The following is a 21783-nucleotide window of genomic DNA, read 5'->3' as shown; positions in this document are numbered from 1 at the left end:
TTACTGATTTTATTTTATTATTATTGATTTTATTATTTTATTTATTCTACATGTCCTAATTTTATTATTATTATTATTATCCAAGAGAGTTCAGGGTGGCGCACACGGCCCCCCCCCCACTCCCATTTAACCCTGACAATAACCTGGTAGGTAGGTTAGGATGAGAGACAGTGGGTGGCTCAAGCTTTTAAATAGCTAAAAGACACTGAAAGGCTAACGAAATCACTAGTTAGGATAAGCTGTATTCTTTAATAGCACAATAACTTAGCTATTCGTAACAAAATGAAAAACCGCATGCACACGTGGAATTTATGCGTGCTGTTAAAATGTGCTTTCGTCCCCCTTTTCTTCTTAAGTAGTGATCTTTAGTGACTTCTGGGGCAGTCCTTCCATTCTGAGAGGAACGAAGGTTGCTAGACAAAAAGCAGCCCACGCTGAGTGTTCTGGTACTAGCTTAGTGCCGTTTTCATATTTATTTAAACCAAGTTTACCGTTTTCAAATGTATGAATTTGCTGGACAATCATCTATTACAATTCGCTTCTCCAATGACTAAAATTGAATGACAGCTACACAGGGCTCTTTGTGAAACCTACTCCCTTTTGTCTCCTCCCCCATTCTTTACCCTTTGCCATCTAAATGAAATTAGACCAAAGACCACCAGTTATTCTCCCCAGCCTTAATGCATTATTCAAAACCTGTGACCAGGCACCCACAAATCTTATTCTACTATAGAATTATCAGTATGTGTGCTGATAGAGAAGGCAGATACATAAGCAGAGATACTAAGCAATACCACTTAAATGAAGGTCAGAGGCTTCCACTCCAGGCCTCATTTGGAAATAAGCCCTGATGAAGAACATGTAACATAATTCTGAATAAATATGTGTAAGGTTGGATTTTCATTACTGTCTGGAGATTTTCAGAAGGAAGGGATGCTAATTACTAGGCAAAACTGTGTTTTTCCATGAGATAGAAAATAAATGTCCAGGCTCTTTCCATAAATATTAATAATTTCAAAGTGAAGAAGCTGCAGAATTCAGGTTCATGCTGGGCATTAAAAGGACTGTGGATCATCCCAGTGAAATAAAAGATGGCAAAACTTTTCTAGTTTGTGATGACCCCGAGTTCCTGCCCCTCTGTACCAAGCCTTAATATAAAAACATGTACTATCCCCCATTCTTTCCTTACAAAAAGTGCATTTAGTAAGTTTGCGAGGTTGCAAATTCAGATTTAGATCATGTATGTATTCAGATGTCATTTAAAACCATATTAATTTTATGAGAAAAATATATAGCTAAAATCTTTTAAAATTCCAATTTGCTAAAAATATATATATTTTTATCTATCGCAATTATAAGCCCTGCCAATTTCTTTCCAGAGTTGAAAGGTTACAGTATGATGAAAGAGAACACTTAAAGGAAATTACAGGGTTTATCCCATACACTTGCACAATACTAAACAATGGACTCAAAATCAGCACCATTAAATTGGATCCCCCCCCCCAAACCCTATTCAGGGCAGGTTTACAAAACAAGGAAAAGCTAGAAAAAACTTTCACAAAGACAGTTTTTATTGAACTGTTTTATTCTGGCTCAAAATAAAAGCCCCATTTTTCTGTAGCAAGGTACACTGAAGGTATGTCATGCTGCCTTTCACTGGGGTAAAAACACACCCCAACTAGTAAACCCAAAGGATTGGTAGATAAGACGAATTCATACCTTCACAGAATGTCTCATTGGTATTTACAACGTATCTGGTTTAAATAAACTTGGGACACCTCATACAGTATACATACTTATTGCGACATTACAGCACTTGCCTTTTGTCTAAAAAAAAATAAATCAAAACTGCTCAGTATCATGATTTGTGGATCCCAAAAAGGCATTGTTGTTAACATGCAAAATAGTACTAAACAATAGTATCTAACTTCTACTGCTTCCAAATACCTGACCTCATAAGTAAACCAATTACAAAATACTTCCTTATAGTGCTATACAAAAAGATATAAAATTATGATTCTATCACTTAAATATTCCCATTTTCTAACAGTGCAGTTATCCACATTTTATCACTACTGAACATAAAGGAGAAACAAAAGAAGATCAGCAAATTAGGTAAAAATTGTTTAATCTTTGGATCCCTTTATTCCTGTGGCTTTCATACACACATACAAAATACAAGTTACCAAATTACTGTTTCTAATTATAACTTAATGTCAAAAAAGTCATAACTAGTATTTCAGAATTGGCAAAAGTTTACTCCATACCAAATCACTGTTGGGATAAGAATAAGCAGTCAATGTCTCCAAGCTACAGTTCATCAAAACTCAAGCAATTGCAAACACTAAATAGTCACTTTTAAATTGAGTATGTCAACATTAAAACAGAGTCAACATTTCAAGAATCAACACATGGAGACATGTCATTTTTATTCCGGGCACATCAAAGGAAACATAAGAACTTGTGTGTGCCTGGGTCATTTTTACTTCAAGAGTTATCACTAATATGAACTGTGAATTGTGACATGAGTGTTGAGGTTTGTCTTCATTTGAAAAAAGCCCATTAATCTGGTCAAATCCTGCAATATGCCAAAACCTACAAAATGAATTTCTTGCAAGAGAATTATTTTATCCAGTTTTTATATAATGGAAGAACATCTAAAATGTTTATTTTTAGTCAAAATATAAAAATCAAACAAGTTTAAAGCTGAACAGCTCTGAGGAACCGCCCCTGCAAAAAAACTAATGTGTGTGGTGTTTTAGCATTTCAACCCAGCAGGTTTGTAGACTTAAAAATGTTTATTCTTAAAAAATTAGTTGCTTTTATACAGCTATACAAAGTCTTTAGTGTTTCTTTGGCAATGGGATAATCTTGAAATTTTACAACTATAAAAAGTTTTCCTTTGCCTAAGAAACAGGATTTACTGTGTTTACATTGTTTTTGACTGACAAAAAAGTTTTCTATTGCCCAGCACCCTATTTGACAAAGAGCACAACCATCTCAAAAGGGAGATTAAAGGATTTCCAAAAACAACCTTCACTGGCTCAACACACTCACAGTACTGACGGCCTTCTGCATACAATTGTCTTTGCAGCCTGCAGTAGTAATCAAATACAATTTGATAAATTCTTTTTGTGATGAAAAAAATACTTTAAAACTCCACTGAAGTACTGCTTTATATTTTAACTCTATGTAAGAAATTACTTAAGTCTTCTATCTCAAATATATTTAATGCTCATTGTTTTTGAAGATGGCCATTTTTTCTCCAAAAAGAGTTCTGCTCCATACCCCTTTGAAATTAAAAACAAACCCCAGTGCTGGTGACGAGTTTTACAGCAAATTAACAATTCTTTGCAAAGACTGACACATTCTCTGGATCATGGAGATCTACAGGTCCACCTGCGTTCAACTTCAGCTATGCAGCAACTTTGTTGTCTTTCTAAAAAAAGAAAAAAGAAAAAAAATTACTTCCCAACCAATGCCAGTTTAGTCAAATTAATCAGGAACAGTAACAGATAAAAGGCTCAAACTAGAGAAGGCAACGTTAACAGTATTCAAAATGGGGCCCAAATCTCTCTAGATTGTATCAGTCATAATTCCAGTTAGCAAAGTCAATTCCGAAATGCCTTGTAAAGCTAGAAATCACTGCAAGAGTGGCTTACTCTTGTGTGCAGAATCCTCTGTAGCCCAACTCAGCTATAGGGTACCTCAGGGACCACCGGATCTCAGCTCAATCACAGAGCTCACCTGCAGGAGCGCCACTGGTTGTTCCCCAAGTTGGCAAGGCTCATTTGACTAGAAGAAATCAAGCCTTTAGTGTCATTGGCCCAGAGTTGTGGAATACTCTGACAATAGAGATTCAGAAGGTGCCTTTTAAACACCTGCTGAAAACCTTTCTGCTTTTCTACTCTGTCAGGCTTATGCAGGCAGGCAATCAAGAATACATCTTTCCACAATACTAAGTTGATTTCAGAGTTCAACTTTCTTATCACTTGTAGAGTGTTGTGTTGTACTGTTGTACAGTTTTATTGTTGTTAGCCGCCCTGAGCCTGGCTTCGGCTGGGGAGGGCGGGATATAAATAAAATTATTATTATTATTATTATTAGGTTTTTACTGCATATGGGTTTTATGTACAATTGTTGCACACCACTCTGATATTTTCTTTGAACAGCTGTACATGGTATTTTTTATACATAATTTTTTTAAAAAATCCTTCCTCACAAATAACGACAATATGGTTGTCCAAAGAAATAAAAATATTGCATCGGAAAGAGAATATACAAGAAAACATTTTATTTTAATGCCTTCAAAGATGCTATGCTCGAGAGAACAATTGTTAAAACGTTTCATGCTGACAGAAATCTTTGACATGTTAGAACAAGAAACTACATCTACAGATGTGTCTGCAACTTTTTGTCCCACCACCAAACAAATTAACCAAGGGTGGTTCAATGGCTAGTATGCAGTGTAGAAATTCACACTAAGAATAAAAAAGGAGGCAAAAAGATATACAAGAAAGTTTTGCTTCATATATACTTTTGTGTAGAATATATAAAAGTGTATTGATGCATAAAAAGAACTACACTTTAGGTTAACTAAATCTGAATGGCTGCAAAGAAAACTCATACCCAGTATTGAAGAGATTTTATGAGATGATTTGTTTTTTATTCTCTCACCCAGTATTTAACATATGTACTATTATTGCAGTTTTTTCAAGGTTTTTGTCATACTTTTTGTATTTTTAACAAAAAAATGAGTGGCTATATCTTGTTCTGATTGTGTGGCATTGTAGTTATTTTTATTTCTGGAATTATTGAATGCAGTGCCTATGGCTATAAGCAACAGATATAGGGTGGGGAACTTGTGGCCTTCTTAGGCAGTTATGAACTACAGCTCCCATCATATTGCTGGCTGGGCCTGGAGTTGAAGTACCTCAAGTGAGAAGGCCACCAGTTCCCCATCCCTGCAGCAGAGTTTGTAAGCAATTACCCTATATTCAAAATCCGCAAATTCTCTGCCGCCACGTCCACCTCTGAATCCACCACGAAATCCTCGAGGGGCGCCATAATTTCCTCTTGTGCCTCCACGTCCTCTTCCACCCCGGAAGCCACCAACTCCTCCTCCACCTCCTCTACCTCTGTAGCCCCCCCGGCCACGGTTTGGACGCAATGGAATTCCAAATGTCTCTGCATTTAGTCTTCTTTCTTCAGCCCAGGTTGGTCTTCGGTCTCTGAAACATGCAAGTGACAGGAACACTAACTCCAGATCACTATTATTTTCATCAGAAGGAGTATTGACGCCAAAGACAGTTTGACATTTCCAAGCTGCTTAGTACGTTAATATGCACACAGTGAAACTGCACAGTAGTATCACTGTGCAGGAGTGGCATTCCAAACTCCACTTTTGGAACATTTACATTGAGAGCATGGCAAGAGTGAAAAAGCGGTTCCTCAAATCAGAACCAAGTTATATCATCCCAATTACCCATTGGCTGCCTGAGTGAAGAATTTCCTGGTTAATGTTACTAGCAGCTGTCAGATTAGTTATCACTTGCCTCATGAGGTCTCCTGATGTTTTACCATGTGAGGCATGGCTCGCCAATATCTGGAACACAGCTTTATCAGAATGCTTGACCAGACACAGATGGGTGGCCTGGGGAGCTGCTAAATCTGCTAATTACAATGCCAATTGTTTCCCTTACATCAGGCACATTCAACCGGTCGATCGCGATCCACTGGTAGATAACAGGATAAAATAAATTTGCCAAGGTCTCCCCACCCCGAAATAAAATAAAATAAACTCAACAACTCTTGGCAATGACAATGGGTAGATCACTGCCAGTTTTTTTATACGGGGAGTAGATTGCAGTCTCTTGGGAGTTGGACATGCCTGCCTTACATGAACAGGGAGATATCTTCCCATATCCTTCCAGCTTCTCATTTTTTGTTATGGCAGGGGTATTGAAATACAATTTGCTTTCAGTGGAGCAAGAGTGTAATTTGGTACACTTCTTTGCTGTTATTATTTCATTCCGCAACTCTGTATTACTTTTTCTCTGTTACTTTTTTTTGGTGTCTTGTCTTGTATATATTTTTAGTGAAAAGTTTACTGTTCCTTAAGACATGTTGATCCACTGAAGTGGCTCCTACTAAATTAGCTTAGGGAACACCATGTAAAACAGAACCTTTCATTCTTTGGGAGTAATACCAACTCCTCTGCATCCAGTTTCAGTGAAATTAATTAGTCGATTCCTCTTTATCAAATTACTGATATAGATGCAAATCAAAATGCTGCCTGTTTGATACTTAAGAAGAAATCAAATAGAAAAGTAACAAAAGGTTTACAGCACATCCCCTTTCCTCTATCAATCCAAGGCCAAAATAATCAAGTCTTACGGAAGGCTCAACCTTTGCCAAGAGCTCAGATACACCAGAAATGCAAGGGGATATATGATTCCGCAATGTTTTCACTTTTGAACATCCACTGCAAATTTAAAAACACATCTTTACCAACAAATCTGGTCCTTGCAAGATCATGGATTATGGTTTGCTAATTCCTAACAAGCCATGATCAGGAAGCCAATAAACCATGATCCCTGGTTTGAACATACAGTAATGGGAAGTCAAGGCTTCCTGGCTATATGGAAGAAGTGAAGTAGGAGCAACTGGGAGAGTATAATAATATATAATAATTTATTATTTATACCCCGCCCATCTGGCTGAGTTTCCCCAGCCACTCTGGGCGGCTCCCAATCAAGTGTTAAAAACAATACAGCACACTTCTCATTCACAGAAGGCCTGGTATATCATTATGCACAAACGCAGCCAGTCTCGACCTCTCTGAACTACAGTGTATCCAACCCTCTTTGAATTACAAAGCTGTTACTTCGTTTCGTTAACGAAGCCAAATATTTTGCATGCAGCAGTAGCAGCATTACATAGGTATAAGGTATAGTGTTTCATTCTGTATTTTAGTATCCATGGATCTTGCCATTTGGAAATTATATTTTCTGCTTGCCCAGCGGACTGCCAAAAAAACAAATCAGGTACCTATTGTCATCACAGGAAATGTTATCAAAGAAAGACTTGGTTTTGTCATAATAGCAGTTGGGTCCAAGTGGATCCTCTTCATCTGCATTGCCTTCACTGTTCTGGGTATCAACACCTGAGTCACCTTTATCTTCCCCATTTACAGGCTTCTCTGGTTTATCTTCTAACGAATCCAGGGGGTGAGAAGAAAGGAAAAGGATAACCTCAGTGAACAATAAATGAAAATGCATCTTCAAAGAAAAGCAGAAAGTGACTTGAGTATAATGCTATCCTAGAAGGATGTTATAGATCAGCACAAACAAAAATAGCTTGCCGTGAGTTAAGACAACAGCTGTCCCCTCTCTCCCTCTTGGCTATTCTCCTTCCTACCGGTCTTCTCCAACAAACAAGACATTGCTGTAAAAATAGGGGAAAACTGCACTCCCTGTCTGACTTTCGATGATGACTCAAGTTGTCTTCAAGATGAGAGCAGCACAATTACAGCAACTAAAGAAGTGGCAGAAGAGAATGTGGCAAATCACAAAGGGAGTATACTTTTTAAAAGCACTCCTTTAATATCTGTTGCAAAGCCTTCCTTGTAAGACTTTAATCCTGCCAGGAACATCCATACATAAACTTTAAAAAGTACTGCTGATTTGTCCAAGCAATACTTGATTATATGAATTGTAGGGCTAGTAGCAGAACACAGGATTACAGCCCACTGCAGAGTGTGCTTTTTTATAATGTCTAGGTAATTTGATAGGGAGCTCAGTACTTCCTATTAAAAATGCAAGATTCTACTCCTTAAAACTGTGAACATATATTAATAATTAATATCGTTATAGTTCTAGACCATCCATCATCCAGAGATAGTGGGGCATCATGCAACATAATATAAAACCATACAATAAAACTACAAAACAAAAATAAAAAATAAAAATTAATGTAAAAATAAACTAATAGCTCTAGCAAAATATGTATAACCTCAGTTTCTTCCAAAGATCTGAGTAAATAAATGTTTCTTTGAAAGGCACCTAAAAAGCAGAACTTATGCTGGAAAGCATATAGCATCACCAGCTGACTCTCTCCAAGGTCAGAGTGATAACTGTGGACAACTTTCTGTGGCTGAGGTACAGTCACCTATGTAGCTTTTTGCCTCTTACCATAGCTAGTAAAATTAGGGCTACAGAAAATAATAAAAATGCAAGGAAAGGGGAAGTTAATCTACAGAATATACAAACTGCAGAATCCAGAATTTCCTAGGTTGGGAACAAAAGTTTAATTTCCTAAATATGGAATACACACAGCACTGCTTATCATTCCCTTGCATAATGTTTCTGATCACCTCAGGGAGGAGGAAAAGCAACAGAGAAAAAGGAAGCAATGAATTATACCCATAGACTTTGAATGCATCTAAGTGAAATCTCTCTTTTCATTTGAACCTATACAACTTCAAAACACTGCAGGATTAGCCTAATTTAACTCTCAACCCCTACAGGAAAAAGAACCCTACTCAAAACTCCACATAAAATGAAGAATAAGATAGCACAAGTATGAAGGGTTTTTCCTTCCTTTTTCAAGAACTTTGATTAAAGTGTTTGAAACAGAAGTCAGATTTCCAAATTACATCTAGTTTCCATTAACTACCAGTCATTTAGATCCCGTTTCGATAGAAGGCTCAGGTTTACCTGTAGGTGACAAGACAGTCATTATTCCCTTGAAACAGCATTTCAGCTTACCTTTCAGTTTTAGTTTGTTGTGAAATTCGCGATCTATTTCCTCTTTATTGAATTGTGCATTAGCACTTTCAAAGTCAAAGTCCTTCTCAAACTTCATTGGAACATCCCGTCTAATACCAAATCTTCCTCTGCCTCCCCGGTGACCCCCACGGCCCCTTCGTGCTGAAGGTGCACCTGGAACTGGGGAAAAATAGGTTTTGAAGGGACCTATAAACAAAAGACCTGCAGTTTCAGATTTGTTCTTGTAAGCAGCAACATAAAACTACTATACATAGGACAAATGGAGAGCTTTCTGTCTGCCAAGCATCTGAGATTACCAGACATCCGGCTGATCAAGATATATCATCTTCCATTGTTACGCTTTCCGCCACTATATAGCTTGAAGCCCCATCATATACTTCTTCTAATAACCTAAGAGCAGCTCTGCTGAATCAGGCCAAAGGCTTATCTAGGCCAGCATTCAGTTCCCACACTGTTCAACCATATGCCTCTAAGAAGTCCACAAAACAGGACACAAGTGCAACAGTCCCTTCCTGCTTGTGTCCCCCAGCAACTGCAATTCAAAGGCAGGCTGCCACTAGTACTAAAGCTGCCAATAGCTTTACTCTCCATGAATTTGTCTAATCCACTTTTAAAGTTGGCAGCCATCACTACATCTTGTGATATAATTCTAGAGTTTGTTTATTTATTAAGCTTATACCCTGCCTTTCTTCCCAAAGGAACCCAGGGCAACATAGTTTTTAACTATACAGTGGTACCTTAGTTTTCGAATGTCTCCGTTTTTTAACATTTCGGTTTTCGAACACGCCTTGGAAGTCGAACATGCCACGTGGCTTCCGTATTGAGGCTTTTGAGTTTTGGGTTTTCGAACGTTTCAGAACTCAAACAGTCTTCCGAAACAGATTACGTTCGAAAACCGAGGTACCACTGTACACTGTGTAAAACTAACCCTTTAAAAGGCTCTGACGTCCTGCAACAATCAATCCCACAAGACCAAATCCTTTCTTTTTTTATTTTAAACCCATTGCTTATCTATTTCGCTAGAGGGTCATAAACATTTGTCACAGTGACTCAGTTCAGAAGTAAATGAAATAATGGTTTCCCATTATGAGAACACATAGCCACAGGTGCTAGGCTTGTGAATGCTGCACCTCACCTATCCCCTGTGCATGAGAAAGGAGGTACTTCTTTTTGCTGTTTGAAACAAATTGCACTATCCTTTTAAGCTCAAGCACAGGAACTGTGGTTTGTTTAGGCCAGTTAATTAGAACATCATTTGATTTTTGTTTTTCCCCCAACTAACTGCAGTTTGAACTAGTTTCCTATATTTGGGTCTGTTTCAACAAAAGTGACTTTTAAAAAGCACTAGAGTTTTTATCCTTTCCAAAAAGAATTCAGTTTACCCATTTGACGTTTGTTTTCATTTCTCAGATGCTCTGCTTCAGATCTTGAAATCTTGTGTGCTTCAGCTAAGAACAAAGAACGCAAAGAACATTTTGTTATTTTTCATTTTCTGTATACTAACTGCAAGGAAAAAAAATCTCTAAGGGCTGCATCAGGGCAGTACTGCCCTCTGAGAAGAGTGTGTGTGTGGGGAACCCCACAAGTTAACCCTGCTTGCCAAGCAAGCGGAGACTCCTATGCTGACAGATATATTTCCCTAACCCACAATAGAAGCATTCAGGCATAAGCCTCACCTTACTGCAAGCCATGCCATTTTACTGCAGGGTATTCTCGGTAGTGGTGCCCACCCTGTGGAACGCCCTCCCACCAGATGTCAAAGAGAACAACAACTACCAAACTTTTAGAAGACATCTGAAGGTAGCCCTGTTTAGGGAAGCTTTTAATGTTTGATGTATTATTGTATTTTAATATTTGGTTGGAAGCCGCCCAGAGTGGCTGGGGAAGCCCAGCCAGATGGGCAGGGTGTAAATAATAAATTATTATTATTATTATGCTTCAGACTCACAAATTTGTCCAAACTCAAGACCCTGAACTTTTAAAATAGACATATGGGTTTCAAACTTTGAATCCAAACTTTGACAAAAGCAATTGCTAAGTCACTTGCAAAGAACAGCTTTTTCACTTTGGCAAGAAGTATCAGCAGAGCTTAAAATAATCAAGGTCCAAAGGCCAAGTTCTACCTCTTCTGTGCTCCTGATTTTCCAATGATTTTTGACTAGCAGACCCTTGAGGTCTGGCTGAAACAGGACTCCTTCTCCCAACTGGTGCTGAAGCAGATAAGTGGGTTCCTGCTGTTTGTACTGCCTGCTCCAGGGTTGGGCTCTTTCTCAAATGGTCTAACGAAGGACTTGAGCGACCTGAAACAGAAATGACAACATCTTATGCCCAACTTTAGCATAAGTATTACTTTGAAGTCAATTATCTGCTTTCCCTAGTCAAGACAACTATGTCCAAAGAGGAAATGTTTTTGCAACTTTAGCTCCACTAACCCAAGACTTAGGTCACATATATACATTGATTCTCCCTCAATTTTCAAAGGAAAAACAGGGTGAGAGAGCTCATCTTTACCAATGCAGTTATTAGCAAATGTCTGTCACCTAGAACTGCAGCTACTCCCTTAGATGCCATGATTTCTTAAAATAAAATAAGCATTAACAGTGAGTAGTATGGATGCAGAAAAAATAGATATTGAAATAGTATCTAATTTAGCTGTTTAGGTGAGGCAGATCTTTTTATTTATCAGCTTCCGTCCAAGAGTCAGTGGCCCAGTTTGGATGCCACTATAAACCATGTTTAACGGCTTGTTATTAATGCAGACAATGTTCCTCCCTAGCCAAAGCAAGCCATAATCTCTGGCTTTGCTCTAGGTTCATAGCTTGCAAGCCAAAAAACAAACACTGGCATCACATAGTAGTCTGTTTGGAAGAAAAATCATAATGACCCCCAGGGGTTGAGACTTATTGTCCCCACTAGCAGAATACACCTAAATGATTATTCAAGCAACTTGGAACACAAGCTCACTTTCAGTGATAGGAGACAAGGCTAACTCTGCACAAAGAAGCAGAAGTGTGGTTCACATGTCATGCTAAATCATGGCTTAGCAATACATGCATGAGCAGGAAGGTGTTGCCATGAGTCTTTGGCTAGTGCATTCCTCCTGTGACATGTTTGCATATCACACTAACAACGGTTCATCACAACAGGCTCAACAAACTGAAGTATCGCATGTGGTCTCCTTATCCTTCATGCAACAGGGAGGACTTTGGAAGCTCCCCTCCCCACACTTTTCTTGAATCTCAACTTTTCGTAGTTTACTAAAAACTTTAGCCAATTTCAAAAAAAGACACATTCAAATCATGGTTTCAGAAGTTGGCTTGCTCCAACCAATTAATTTTTTTAAATAAATCACAATACCTGGTTTGGGAAACACAATAAAGCAGTGATTCAAGGAAAGCAGAATTAAAAGCTACCAAGTCTTCCTTCTTGCAACATGGCAGGAAAGGTGAAGAGGCAGCACAAGAAACTGAGGTCCATTACAGCTAATGCATGTTGTGGTAAACCAGAAAAGGAATATATTTCACAATTGAACAAAACACTATGGCAATGCATTCACCTTCTTAATCAAAAAGATCAAGAATCTGACTGACACCACCAGCCTTTACCTTGTGAGAGCTGTGTTTTTAATGACCTTGCATCAGTTGTAAAAGTGGAACCAACTGCGCTGCTTTGGGACAAGTTAGCGTTGGCTGAAGTTTCAGTTCCAAAAGATGTCAGTGAACTTCCTGCATGAAGTCAGAAAATAGATGTCAAGCCCCTGTGGTGCAAGGCTACACTTGCAGCACTGTCAATGAACTTCAATGTACCAAAATGTGCAGCTACCCTTGTTTTGCCTCAAGCAGCTCTAACAATTATACAAGGATTCTGAGAGTTCTCCATTAGTGACCCTTAGCCACTACTACTAAGTACTCCTCAGGAAAAGCTGCATGGTTCTAAAAATGTTAATAGTCTTTGTAAGGCTAAGGGGGCTAAACCACTCTAAGACTAAAGCCAACTGACCCAAATGTTAACTAACTCATGTGACAAATAAAAGATGAAAAATTTTATTAAAGCAGCTAAGAAATACCAAAACCACTTCGCAATAGCTACAAACAATTATGTGATCATGTCTGTGCTAATTTTCTGAATAAAGAAAAGTGTTTTATTAACATCAGAAATCTGCAGAGATGTCAAAGTATATGCAGAGTAAGTGGTTGCGTATAAGTACAAATACACCACACTCAGCTGAACCACATGTGAAACATATGGTAACTATTTCAGCTCAGCTGACAAGAAGGCTGCTGTTGGTGAAAGAGACTTGGGATAGATCTCCAAATTCACTTGTGGCCAAAATTTGAGAAGCATGAACTGAAATTACAGTTTACTAGTTGCCATCTCCAAAACTGCATTTATAGTTGGCAAAAAGTTCTCCATGGAAGTACAATATTAAATAAATTATATTCACAAATTAACTATGGCAGTCTGTCTCATGATATTTTTACTGTTTTTAAACAATCCATTTATCTTGCTATTATGCCCTTGTTTTATTCTTCTCCTTTATGTTATTACTGCGATCAGACAGCAAAGTGAGCCAGTGTACCTATTCACATATTCCCTACAGATAACATCAAGCTAATAAGACTGTTAAACTTGGGCTGCTCTTCTCCCTCAAAGCTATTTGAAAGTAATCTTTGATCTATTTATTCTAATGTGGTATCTCTCTAAACATATACACTGCACATAAAGTTGTTTAAAGAAAGATTAGAGGAGACCATCATCAGCAATATGCTATGATTAGCTATAAAATTTTAACTTCCTGAAGCTATAGCCCAGATAACCTCTCCCATAGTCATGGAGCACACTTTAAACTCTTACTAGGTTCACACCACAGCTTAGCAACTTCTGAACAAAACCACTTTACAAACTGGAACCTGATGCTGAGATGTCCAGTGACATGCCTGGTGAAATTCTTGTTTCCCACCCACAGGACAATGCTTACTAGACAAAACTAGTAAAGAGAAAGCAAAGTGTTCACAATACTCAGATGTTTACAATTTATTGGATTTGGCCAGAGTCCAATATTTATAAATGTGGAAAAGTGAACCTGACAGTGTAGTTTTACTTTTGCTTACAGCTGTATCCCCACTTATACGGGGGTAACGTTCGCAGGGACCGTGCATATACGTGAAATTGTGTACAGTGGGTAACACGATCTAAAAAGCTTGTAATCGCCTCTCTGCTAAAACTGCTCCCTCCAGACCTCCCTCTCAAACGCCAACTCCCCACAAGCCTCAAAGGTCAGCGGAAAGGCTACTGGGATTACTAGCTGTTTTCCTGCTCTTCTTGTGACATTTTTGCAGTTTTCTCATTCTTTTTGTGCTGTTTTTGCTCTTTTCATACTCTTTTGCAGTTTAAATCAATGTATTTAATTATTTCCTGGCGCCACACACATATGCCATTGCGCATGAGTCGAACACACATAAGTGGGGAGACATGTATACTCCTATTTTCACACCGGGCATCTAGGAAATTTCAGTCCATCCAAGAATGAAGCAGATATGCTCTTGCCTCCCACCATCTTTCCACCAAAGATGCTTTAAACACAGTAAACCAAGAATCTCAGCACACAGCCCCCCATCCAATTTGAAACTATACTAGATCCTGCTTAGCTTTGCAAATGTGCTAGCAGTTTAGTATGCTTTAAGGACTGCAGTTTTTGCTCCTGAGCATCAGCTGCCACTGGGTTGAACTACATCAAGCTGCACAATGGAGATGAACTCACATATGTCCCAATGTTGCTCCTACAGGTAACCCCTTTTATCTTCATTGTAAACAAGATTCCAAGTACCCCAAAGAACTGCCATCAACTCTGACAGTCTTATAAAGCAGATCTTCCAAAATGAAAACATTTACCAAAATGGGTTTACCATGGACTACTGTGTGCCTACTTGGTCACAAATGTGTCCTGCACAAGAGGAAAGAAAATAGCAGCAGCCAAAGAACACACTGTCCACTTTAGTGAAGCTTGCAAAGGAGAAATTATTGAGGGGTAGGTAGGAGGGTGGCCTGGGGAATGTGGCCTTCTTGGGTACACATGTTTTCATTATATCAACTCAGTAAATGTGAATTTTACCCTATGGGGTGGGAACAGTATATACTTGAAAATATTTTAACATTTATATGCTTGCCAAGAAAAGAAGTTTAAAATGCAAACATACCAACACCAACAGCGCCAAATTGCTGGCCCACTAATGGACTTGGACTAAACTGGCTGTAGGCTGGCATTCTGCCAAAAGGACCATAGGAACCCACAGATTGGAATGAAGAAGTAGAAGACGATCCTAGAGAGGACTAAAGAAAACCACATTCATGGAAGACTATCAAAGCAGAAAAAACAATTATCATGCTGCATAAAGTTAGCAATAAAATCAGAGTACAAGACCCTTTCTTGAACTGGGTTGCATTAGGAAGTGAGAAATACAACACATTCCAACTGGTATAAGAAAATGAATTTATTTACCAAATGTGTGCTTATTTTCCAGATAATATAGCCATTTCAATACTGAGAATGGCATGGATCATCCAAAATGCAATAACTAGTTCTGCTGGTCCCTTCACTGCGAGAAGCGAAATTACAGGGAACCAGGCAGAGGGCCTTCTCAGTAGTGGCACCTTCCCTGTGGAACACCCTCCCATCAGATGTCATCAGATGTCAAGGAAATAAACAACTACCTGACTTTTAGAAGACATCTGAAGGCAACCCTGTTTAGAGAAGTTTTTAAGGATTGATGTTTTTATTATGTTTTTAATTATGTTGTAAGCTGCCCAGAGTGGCTGGGGAAACCCAGCCAGATGGGCAGGGTATAAATAATAATAATAATAACACCTCTGTAGTGTATGCTTGATGCAATGGCAAAAATCAAAGACAGACTGCTGCTTATTATTAATAAGTAACATTTATATCCCACCCATCTGGCTGGTGTTTTTATTGAAAACACGATTGTAACCTATCCTATTAGAAATATGGGCTAAAATTTCTAGGTAGTGTAAATGATTGTGCTGTATAACAGTTGGTCATGGAAACAATCAGAAAGGTAGCAAACGTTGGACTTAAGTGGCACCCGGGACATGTTGCAAAATGAAACTGTTGTTGAACTGACTGCTATAAAATTCAACAGGTGAATAATTGCCAAGAAATTCAAACACAGTCACATTTGACTTTAAAAGAGGAAACTTCCCCAAAATGAGAGGGCTGGTAAAAAGGAAGTAGAAAGGGAAAATGAAAAGGTTTAATAGAAGCTGAGATAAAATGTATACTGCAGACCAGGAAAGATACAACCATGGCCAAAAGGATGGCAGCGTGGTTAACAGAGTGAAGGAACCTACTGGAGACAAGAACGCTTCCTTCAGAAAATGAAGGGTCTGGTTCAAATTTGGAGAACAACAAAAATAATACAAAGGCTGGCAAAAGGGAAGAGAAAAAAACTTGAGGAGCCTGTCTCTTTAAAATCTTACAGGCAATGACAATGTTTTGTGTGTGTCCAAATGTTGTGTGACCACTGATGCACAGCTCCTTTAGTACCCAGAAGAGGGCTGAACAGGGATGGGCCCGAATGGGCTTATGCACACTTCGCTGATGCACACGGGGGTTAGGAACAGAAACCCCATGCAAAATGGTTGCCATCTGTACAATCACCAACAACACATCATTTACATACATTAGAAGAGACCAGCTGGGAGGCAGCTGGACATCTGGATAACAAGCAAGTCAAATATGTGCTCAAGGAGTTTGGCAGAGAAACTCAACAAATTCTTTGCATCTGTATTCATAGCAGATGATGTAGGCCAATCCCTGTGCCTGAACGAAACTTTCTCAAAAAAGGAGTCTAAGGAACTGAGGAAAACAGTGGTGATAAGAGATAAAATTATAGGGCTTGAAAAATTAAAACTGAGAAACTACACGATCAGGATAGGATCTTCCCAAGAGCTACAAGTTTCATATTTTGGTTAGAAGATCATCAGTTTCAATCTTGAGTTCTTTATTACCTTGAGGACTGTAAAGTGAGCAATATAACAAATTTTAAAAGGGGATTCAGAAGGGATCTGTGAAACTATAGACGGGTTAGCATGTCTGTTCTAGGAAAGCATTATAAAAGATAGAATTATGAAGAATATCAAAGAACAGGTCTTGCTGAAGAACCAGCATGGCTTCTGCAAGAGTAGGTTCTGTCTCATTAACCTATTAAGATTTCATTCATGGAGTCAACAAGCATGTAGAGGTGATCCAGTTAATGTTTTGTATTTAGACTTTCAAAAAGCTTTTGATTAAGTCCTTCACTAAAGTCTCGTGAGTAATCTTAGCAATCATAAAATTGGAGGAGAGGTCCTCTTATGGATGAGTAACTAGCAAGAATAAATGGACAGTTCTGTCAATGGACGGATGTAGAAAGTAGAATCCCCAAGGACTGGTATTGGGATCTGTGCATTTTAACCCGTCCCTAAATGATCTGGAGTAGGCGTAAGCAGTGGCATAGCTAAGTTTGCAGATGGTACCAAATTGGGGGTTAAAACAAAAAGGGATCGGGAATTGCTTCAAAAGGTTCTCTCCAAATTAGGTGAATAGTAGTAAAATGGCAAATGCAATTCAATGTAAGCAGTGTAAAGTGATGCATATTGGGGCAAAAAAACCAACAAAAAACAACCATCCCAATTTCCCCCTAATTTAACATATATTCTAATGGGGGTTGAACCATCAGCAACTGTCCAGGAATGAGTCCTTGGAATCATAGTGGATAGTGATGAAGATGTTGACCCAGCGTGCAGCTGTGATAAAGGTGAAGTTTTATGCTAGGGATCATTAGGAAAGGAATTGAAAATAGAAATGTCAAGATCATAATGCTGCTATACAAATCTATTGTGAGATTGCACTTGAATACTGCAAATGGTTCTAGTTGCCATACCTCAAAAAGGGCAGTGTAGAGCTGGAAAAGCTTCAGAAAAGGGCAATCAAAATGATTAAGAGGCCAGAGCAACTTTTCTGAGGAAAGATTGCAACAATTGCGTCTTTTGAGCACAGAAAAAAAGGTAAGAGGGGACATGACAGAAATGTGTAAGATCATGCATAATTTGGACATAGTATGAGTGTGCAAGTTATGGAGAAAGTATTTCATAATACTAGAACCTGGAACCATTCAATGAAACTGAAGGCTGGAAGTTTCAGGAGAGACAAAAGAAAGTACTTGTTCACATAGGGGCTTGTTAAACGATGGAATTCACTCCCACAAGAAATAGTGATGGCCATCAATTTGGATGGCTTTAAGAGAGGATTAGAGAAATTCATAGTGAATAAGGCAATCAATGGCTGCTAGAGATGCCAGCAATGGAGGTAATAAGCTACTAAATGCCAGCTGCTGGGAATCACAATTGGGAGAGTGCTGTTGCGCTCAGGTGCTGTTTGCAGGCCTCTCAGTGGGAAATCTGGTTGGCCACTGTGAGAAAAGGATGCTGGACTAGATGGGCCTTTGGTTGGATCCACCACGGCTCTTCTTATGTTAATATAAATTTTGTCATTAATAACTTTGTGGAAAATCTCTTGAACACATATAAATAACTCCCCCCCTAAACAATATAAGATGATCCAGATCATATAGTTTCAGGTATATACACACCAAAACTGATCACAGTGTATAACTAGACATAGCTAAAGCTACAACTGCTACATGGTGACTATACCTGAACGATAGCTGGATCCTGGGGCAGAGAACACTGTGGCTTGGGTGGTTCACAAACGGTTAAATCCTTGATATCACTGCCACGGAATATAATGTATTCAAATACTTCATCACGAGGTGGTATAGGCCGATCAGTTGGTCTATCTTCTGTACCAAAAGAACGAACTGCAGGAAAAAACAAACAAATTTTATCATGTATCATGCAATACTTTCTCATAATATTTACACATAGACAAGTAAAAAGTTTGCATCAGTTTAGTCTAACGCATCATGTGACAAAGTGCAGCTGAATATTCATTAGGTTCACTACACTGATACTTTCAAAAGAGCACTCCCCCCCTAAGTCAGCTGAATTCATTCAGATCAAGTCTATTTGCATTAAAAGGTCAGCAAGTCATTTTTCTTGATTTACTTCATACAAGCTTACACAAAAGCAGGTAATCTGTAAATTCCCTGGGTGATCGTCTGAAGGCACTGTTTTGCATGGTAGCCTAAATAATGCAGAATGGGCAGCGGTTTGCCCAGAAAAGGAGGGGGCAGAGAAAGGGGCATCTGGCGAAGTTAGTTACTAATGTTACTATGGCAAGGTGTGTTGAGGGGAAGCAGAGCCTGAATTAGGGAGGAGTCATAGTTCAGTGATAGGCACACACACACAAGCAAAGGTCATCTTGGCCCATAAGAAAAATGGAAAGCTTTGCAGGTTTAATTTCAATGAGTTCTATGCTGAGGTAGGTCTCGATGGAATAATGCATAAAGGACGGAGGCATACATAAGGTTAAGCATAATGAGATGAAAAGGATCATAATGAACGAGGGACAATCTTAAGAATTTCTAGTTTATGTGCCTTGTAAGCAGTACTGAAGTGCAGAAGCAAGAAAATAGACAAGGAAAATAGAAAGCAAACACTTTGTTCACAAATGAGATGAAATTGTATGAGGCTCAGTTTGATTTGTTTGATATGAAGATACAAAAAAAGGCACTTCTATGCATTTTTAGCTTTTGGCTAAGATTATGTGCAGTGTCTAAGAAAAATTTTAAGGTGTATTAGATACTGTGTAACAATCTTAACTTAACAAAAGTAGCCCACATTTCTCATTTCTGCCAAATACTTCTTTGAATACACAGGTAACTTACAAGTAATGTGGATGGAACTTGTGCACATTCAGCTTTACATGCTTGGCATTTTTTAAAAATTAAAAAGACAGCAGACTTCTGTGAAAAAAGACTTTGGTAATCCCACCCACCACTGAATCCAGTGTGTTTTGACTCTATGAAATTTGGCTTTACATCAGGCTCCCTCAACTTCGGCCCTCCAGATGTTTTGAGACTAAAATTCCCAGCATCCCTGACCACTGGTCCTGCTAGCTGGGGATCATGGGAGTTGTAGGCCAAAAATTGGTTTTGGTTGCCTAATTTTTGTCAAACTATGTGAAACCTATGGTGTTTTCATTTAAATAGCTGGCACCAAGGGACCCCCACTTCTCTTCTGAAAGATGTCTGCACATTCTTAGTTGAAAACAATATGCATAAAATTATACAGTCTTCTTAGGGCAGGGCGCTAACCTGTGGCCCTCCAGATGTTGCATTCAGATTCTCATCAGCCTCAGCCAGCAGGGTTAGTGGTCGGGAATGATGTGAGTTGTAGAAATATCTGGGTGCACATGTGCATCACCTTGTATTGCAGTAAAAACAGTCAACAAGCATGCTCCAAGCAAGTTTATGGAAAGTAAGCAGAACAAGGTGGAACCAAAGTGGTAAGAGTTCTGAGGTGGCATAATGGGCAGTAAGACTTCAGCATGGCAGTGTAAAATAAATGACACTTTAAAAAAATGCTCCCTGATGTACTGTTATTGAGGCAGTTTTAAAAGTATAAGGGAGAAACAAAGGGAGTTTTAGCACACAGTATTCTTTTCACTGGGATGATTTCACTTGGATGAATAGATATACAGTATATTCCCTGAGGTGTACTCCTGTAGCAGAACTTAACAAACTCAGTTTACTGCCTCATCCAGCTGTATGTGTAACCGAGGTATGTGCCTCAGCAACTTCTGTGGGACTTATTCCAAATGTGTGCCTTACAATGCAGCTGCTTTTGCCTCATTTGTTTTATTTAGGGCAGCCTTCCACAACCTGCTACCCTCATTGTTTTGGACTACAGCTCCTGTCAGCCCCAGCCAGTGCGGCTGTGATGAGCCATACTACCAAAACATCTGGAGATTATACTTGACATTCAGCTTAGAGTGGGCGCTGCAATAACATCCAGCAACCCTAACCCTCCTAGGGGATCTCCAACTGAACCTCGCACAACACATCTCTTTATTAAGATAATTCTACAGGCATCTTTGCTTGAACCCTGGTTTCCTTGCCGCCCAACTCTACCCCGCCCTTGTAGAAGTGGTGTGCCTTTACATCTCAACTTACCTTCTCAAGACAAACCACCCATCTCTTGTGCGGGAAACCAGTAACCCTCCCTCCCCTGGGTAGTCGATTGAAGCTCGCACAACGAATCTCCAAGGGGAATCTTTATTTAATTCCGTGTTTGCTTGCCTCCAGCTCCGCCTCCACCCCCCGCCTACCTTGCAGGCTTGGCGTGCCTTTTGTATTTCAACTCGGGTCCCCGAAACCGACCACCCACTTCCACTGGGGAGAAGTGGGGGCTGAGGCCTCTCCGTGCCCCGCCCCCAACCAACCGCCAAGCAGGCCGAGACCCCCCGCCCCGGCCACCTTCTCCTTTCCGGGCCGCCTTACCCTTCGCGAGAGCCACCGTGGAGTTCTCGGTGTCGATGGTGTAGAGGATGCCCTCATATCGGATCTCGGCCTTGGAGATCAGGCTGATCTTGCTGCCGATATACGGCGTCCCCCCGCTCATGGCGGCAGCTGAAGCAGAGGCCCGGCTCGAGGCTTCCTCACGCCCCCCTCTAGCACCCGGGTCGGGTCCGGCTTCGGACGGAGCCTCCGCCGCCTCGCAGCCGCCGCCGCTCCCTCCTTTCCCCTCACGCCACAGGCCAGGCCGCTTCCCTCTCGCTCTTCCCCTCGCTTGGGCCCGGAAGGCCGCTCAGCGCCCCGCCACACAGGCTTCCACTGCTACAGCTGCCCCGACGCTCCCAACATGGCCGCCGCCAGCTCCGTCAAAGCGCCCGACTCGCCTTTCCTCCTCCACCTACACCAGCTCAGCCGCGAAATGCATGTTGGGAACAAGACGTCAAATCTCGCGATGAAAACGAAAGCGCGCGAGGCGGCCAGGAGGCAAGAGATAAAGCGGGCGGGAGCGAAGGAAGCCTTGA

The 21783-nt window shown here is 39.9% G+C and overlaps 1 protein-coding gene and 1 long non-coding RNA gene across 5 annotated transcripts; one reads left to right on the top strand and one right to left on the bottom strand.

The window, feature by feature from the left end:
- Positions 1–1567: 1567 nt before the first annotated feature.
- On the bottom strand, positions 1568–21624 carry LSM14A (LSM14A mRNA processing body assembly factor). Of its 4 annotated transcripts, none has more exons than XM_082233493.1 (10): positions 21248–21621; positions 18501–18664; positions 14987–15119; positions 12395–12514; positions 10913–11089; positions 10172–10237; positions 8769–8975; positions 7051–7213; positions 4991–5231; positions 1568–3439 (listed from the first exon to the last, which is right to left on the bottom strand). In XM_082233493.1, the coding sequence occupies exons 1-10, from the start codon at positions 21366–21368 to the stop codon at positions 3416–3418; spliced, it is 1416 nt and encodes a 471-aa protein (XP_082089619.1). In that variant the 5' UTR covers positions 21369–21621; the 3' UTR covers positions 1568–3415. The 4 variants fall into 4 exon arrangements, with proteins under 4 accessions (XP_082089619.1, XP_082089620.1, XP_082089621.1 ...); XM_082233494.1 differs by having other exon boundaries at positions 8769–8948; positions 21248–21620; XM_082233495.1 differs by lacking the exon at positions 12395–12514 and having other exon boundaries at positions 21248–21624.
- On the top strand, positions 15645–17472 carry LOC309538212. The gene is made up of 2 exons (XR_014222133.1): positions 15645–16454; positions 16495–17472. It is a non-coding gene; the product is annotated as an uncharacterized lncRNA (long non-coding RNA).
- Positions 21625–21783: the final 159 nt, after the last annotated feature.

Source organism: Podarcis vaucheri (assembly GCF_965113315.1).
Source record: "Podarcis vaucheri genome assembly, chromosome: 7".
In the NCBI taxonomy this organism is placed as follows: domain Eukaryota; kingdom Metazoa; phylum Chordata; class Lepidosauria; order Squamata; family Lacertidae; genus Podarcis; species Podarcis vaucheri.
The sequence above is the reverse complement of the archived record's forward strand: the minus strand, read 5'-3'. Positions and strand labels throughout refer to the sequence as shown.

Excerpts from the sequence above, each read along its gene's own strand:
- LSM14A (XM_082233493.1), bottom strand. The coding sequence starts at position 21,368 with ATGAGCGGGGGGACGCCGTATATCGGCAGCAAGATCAGCCTGATCTCC. Across the intron at positions 5,232-7,050 it reads ATTTCCTGTGATGACAATAG|AGACCGAAGACCAACCTGGG; the intron begins GTACCTGATTTG and ends TGCATGTTTCAG. Across the intron at positions 3,440-4,990 it reads TTGCGGATTTTGAATATAGG|AAAGACAACAAAGTTGCTGC; the intron begins GTAATTGCTTAC and ends TTCTTTTTTTAG.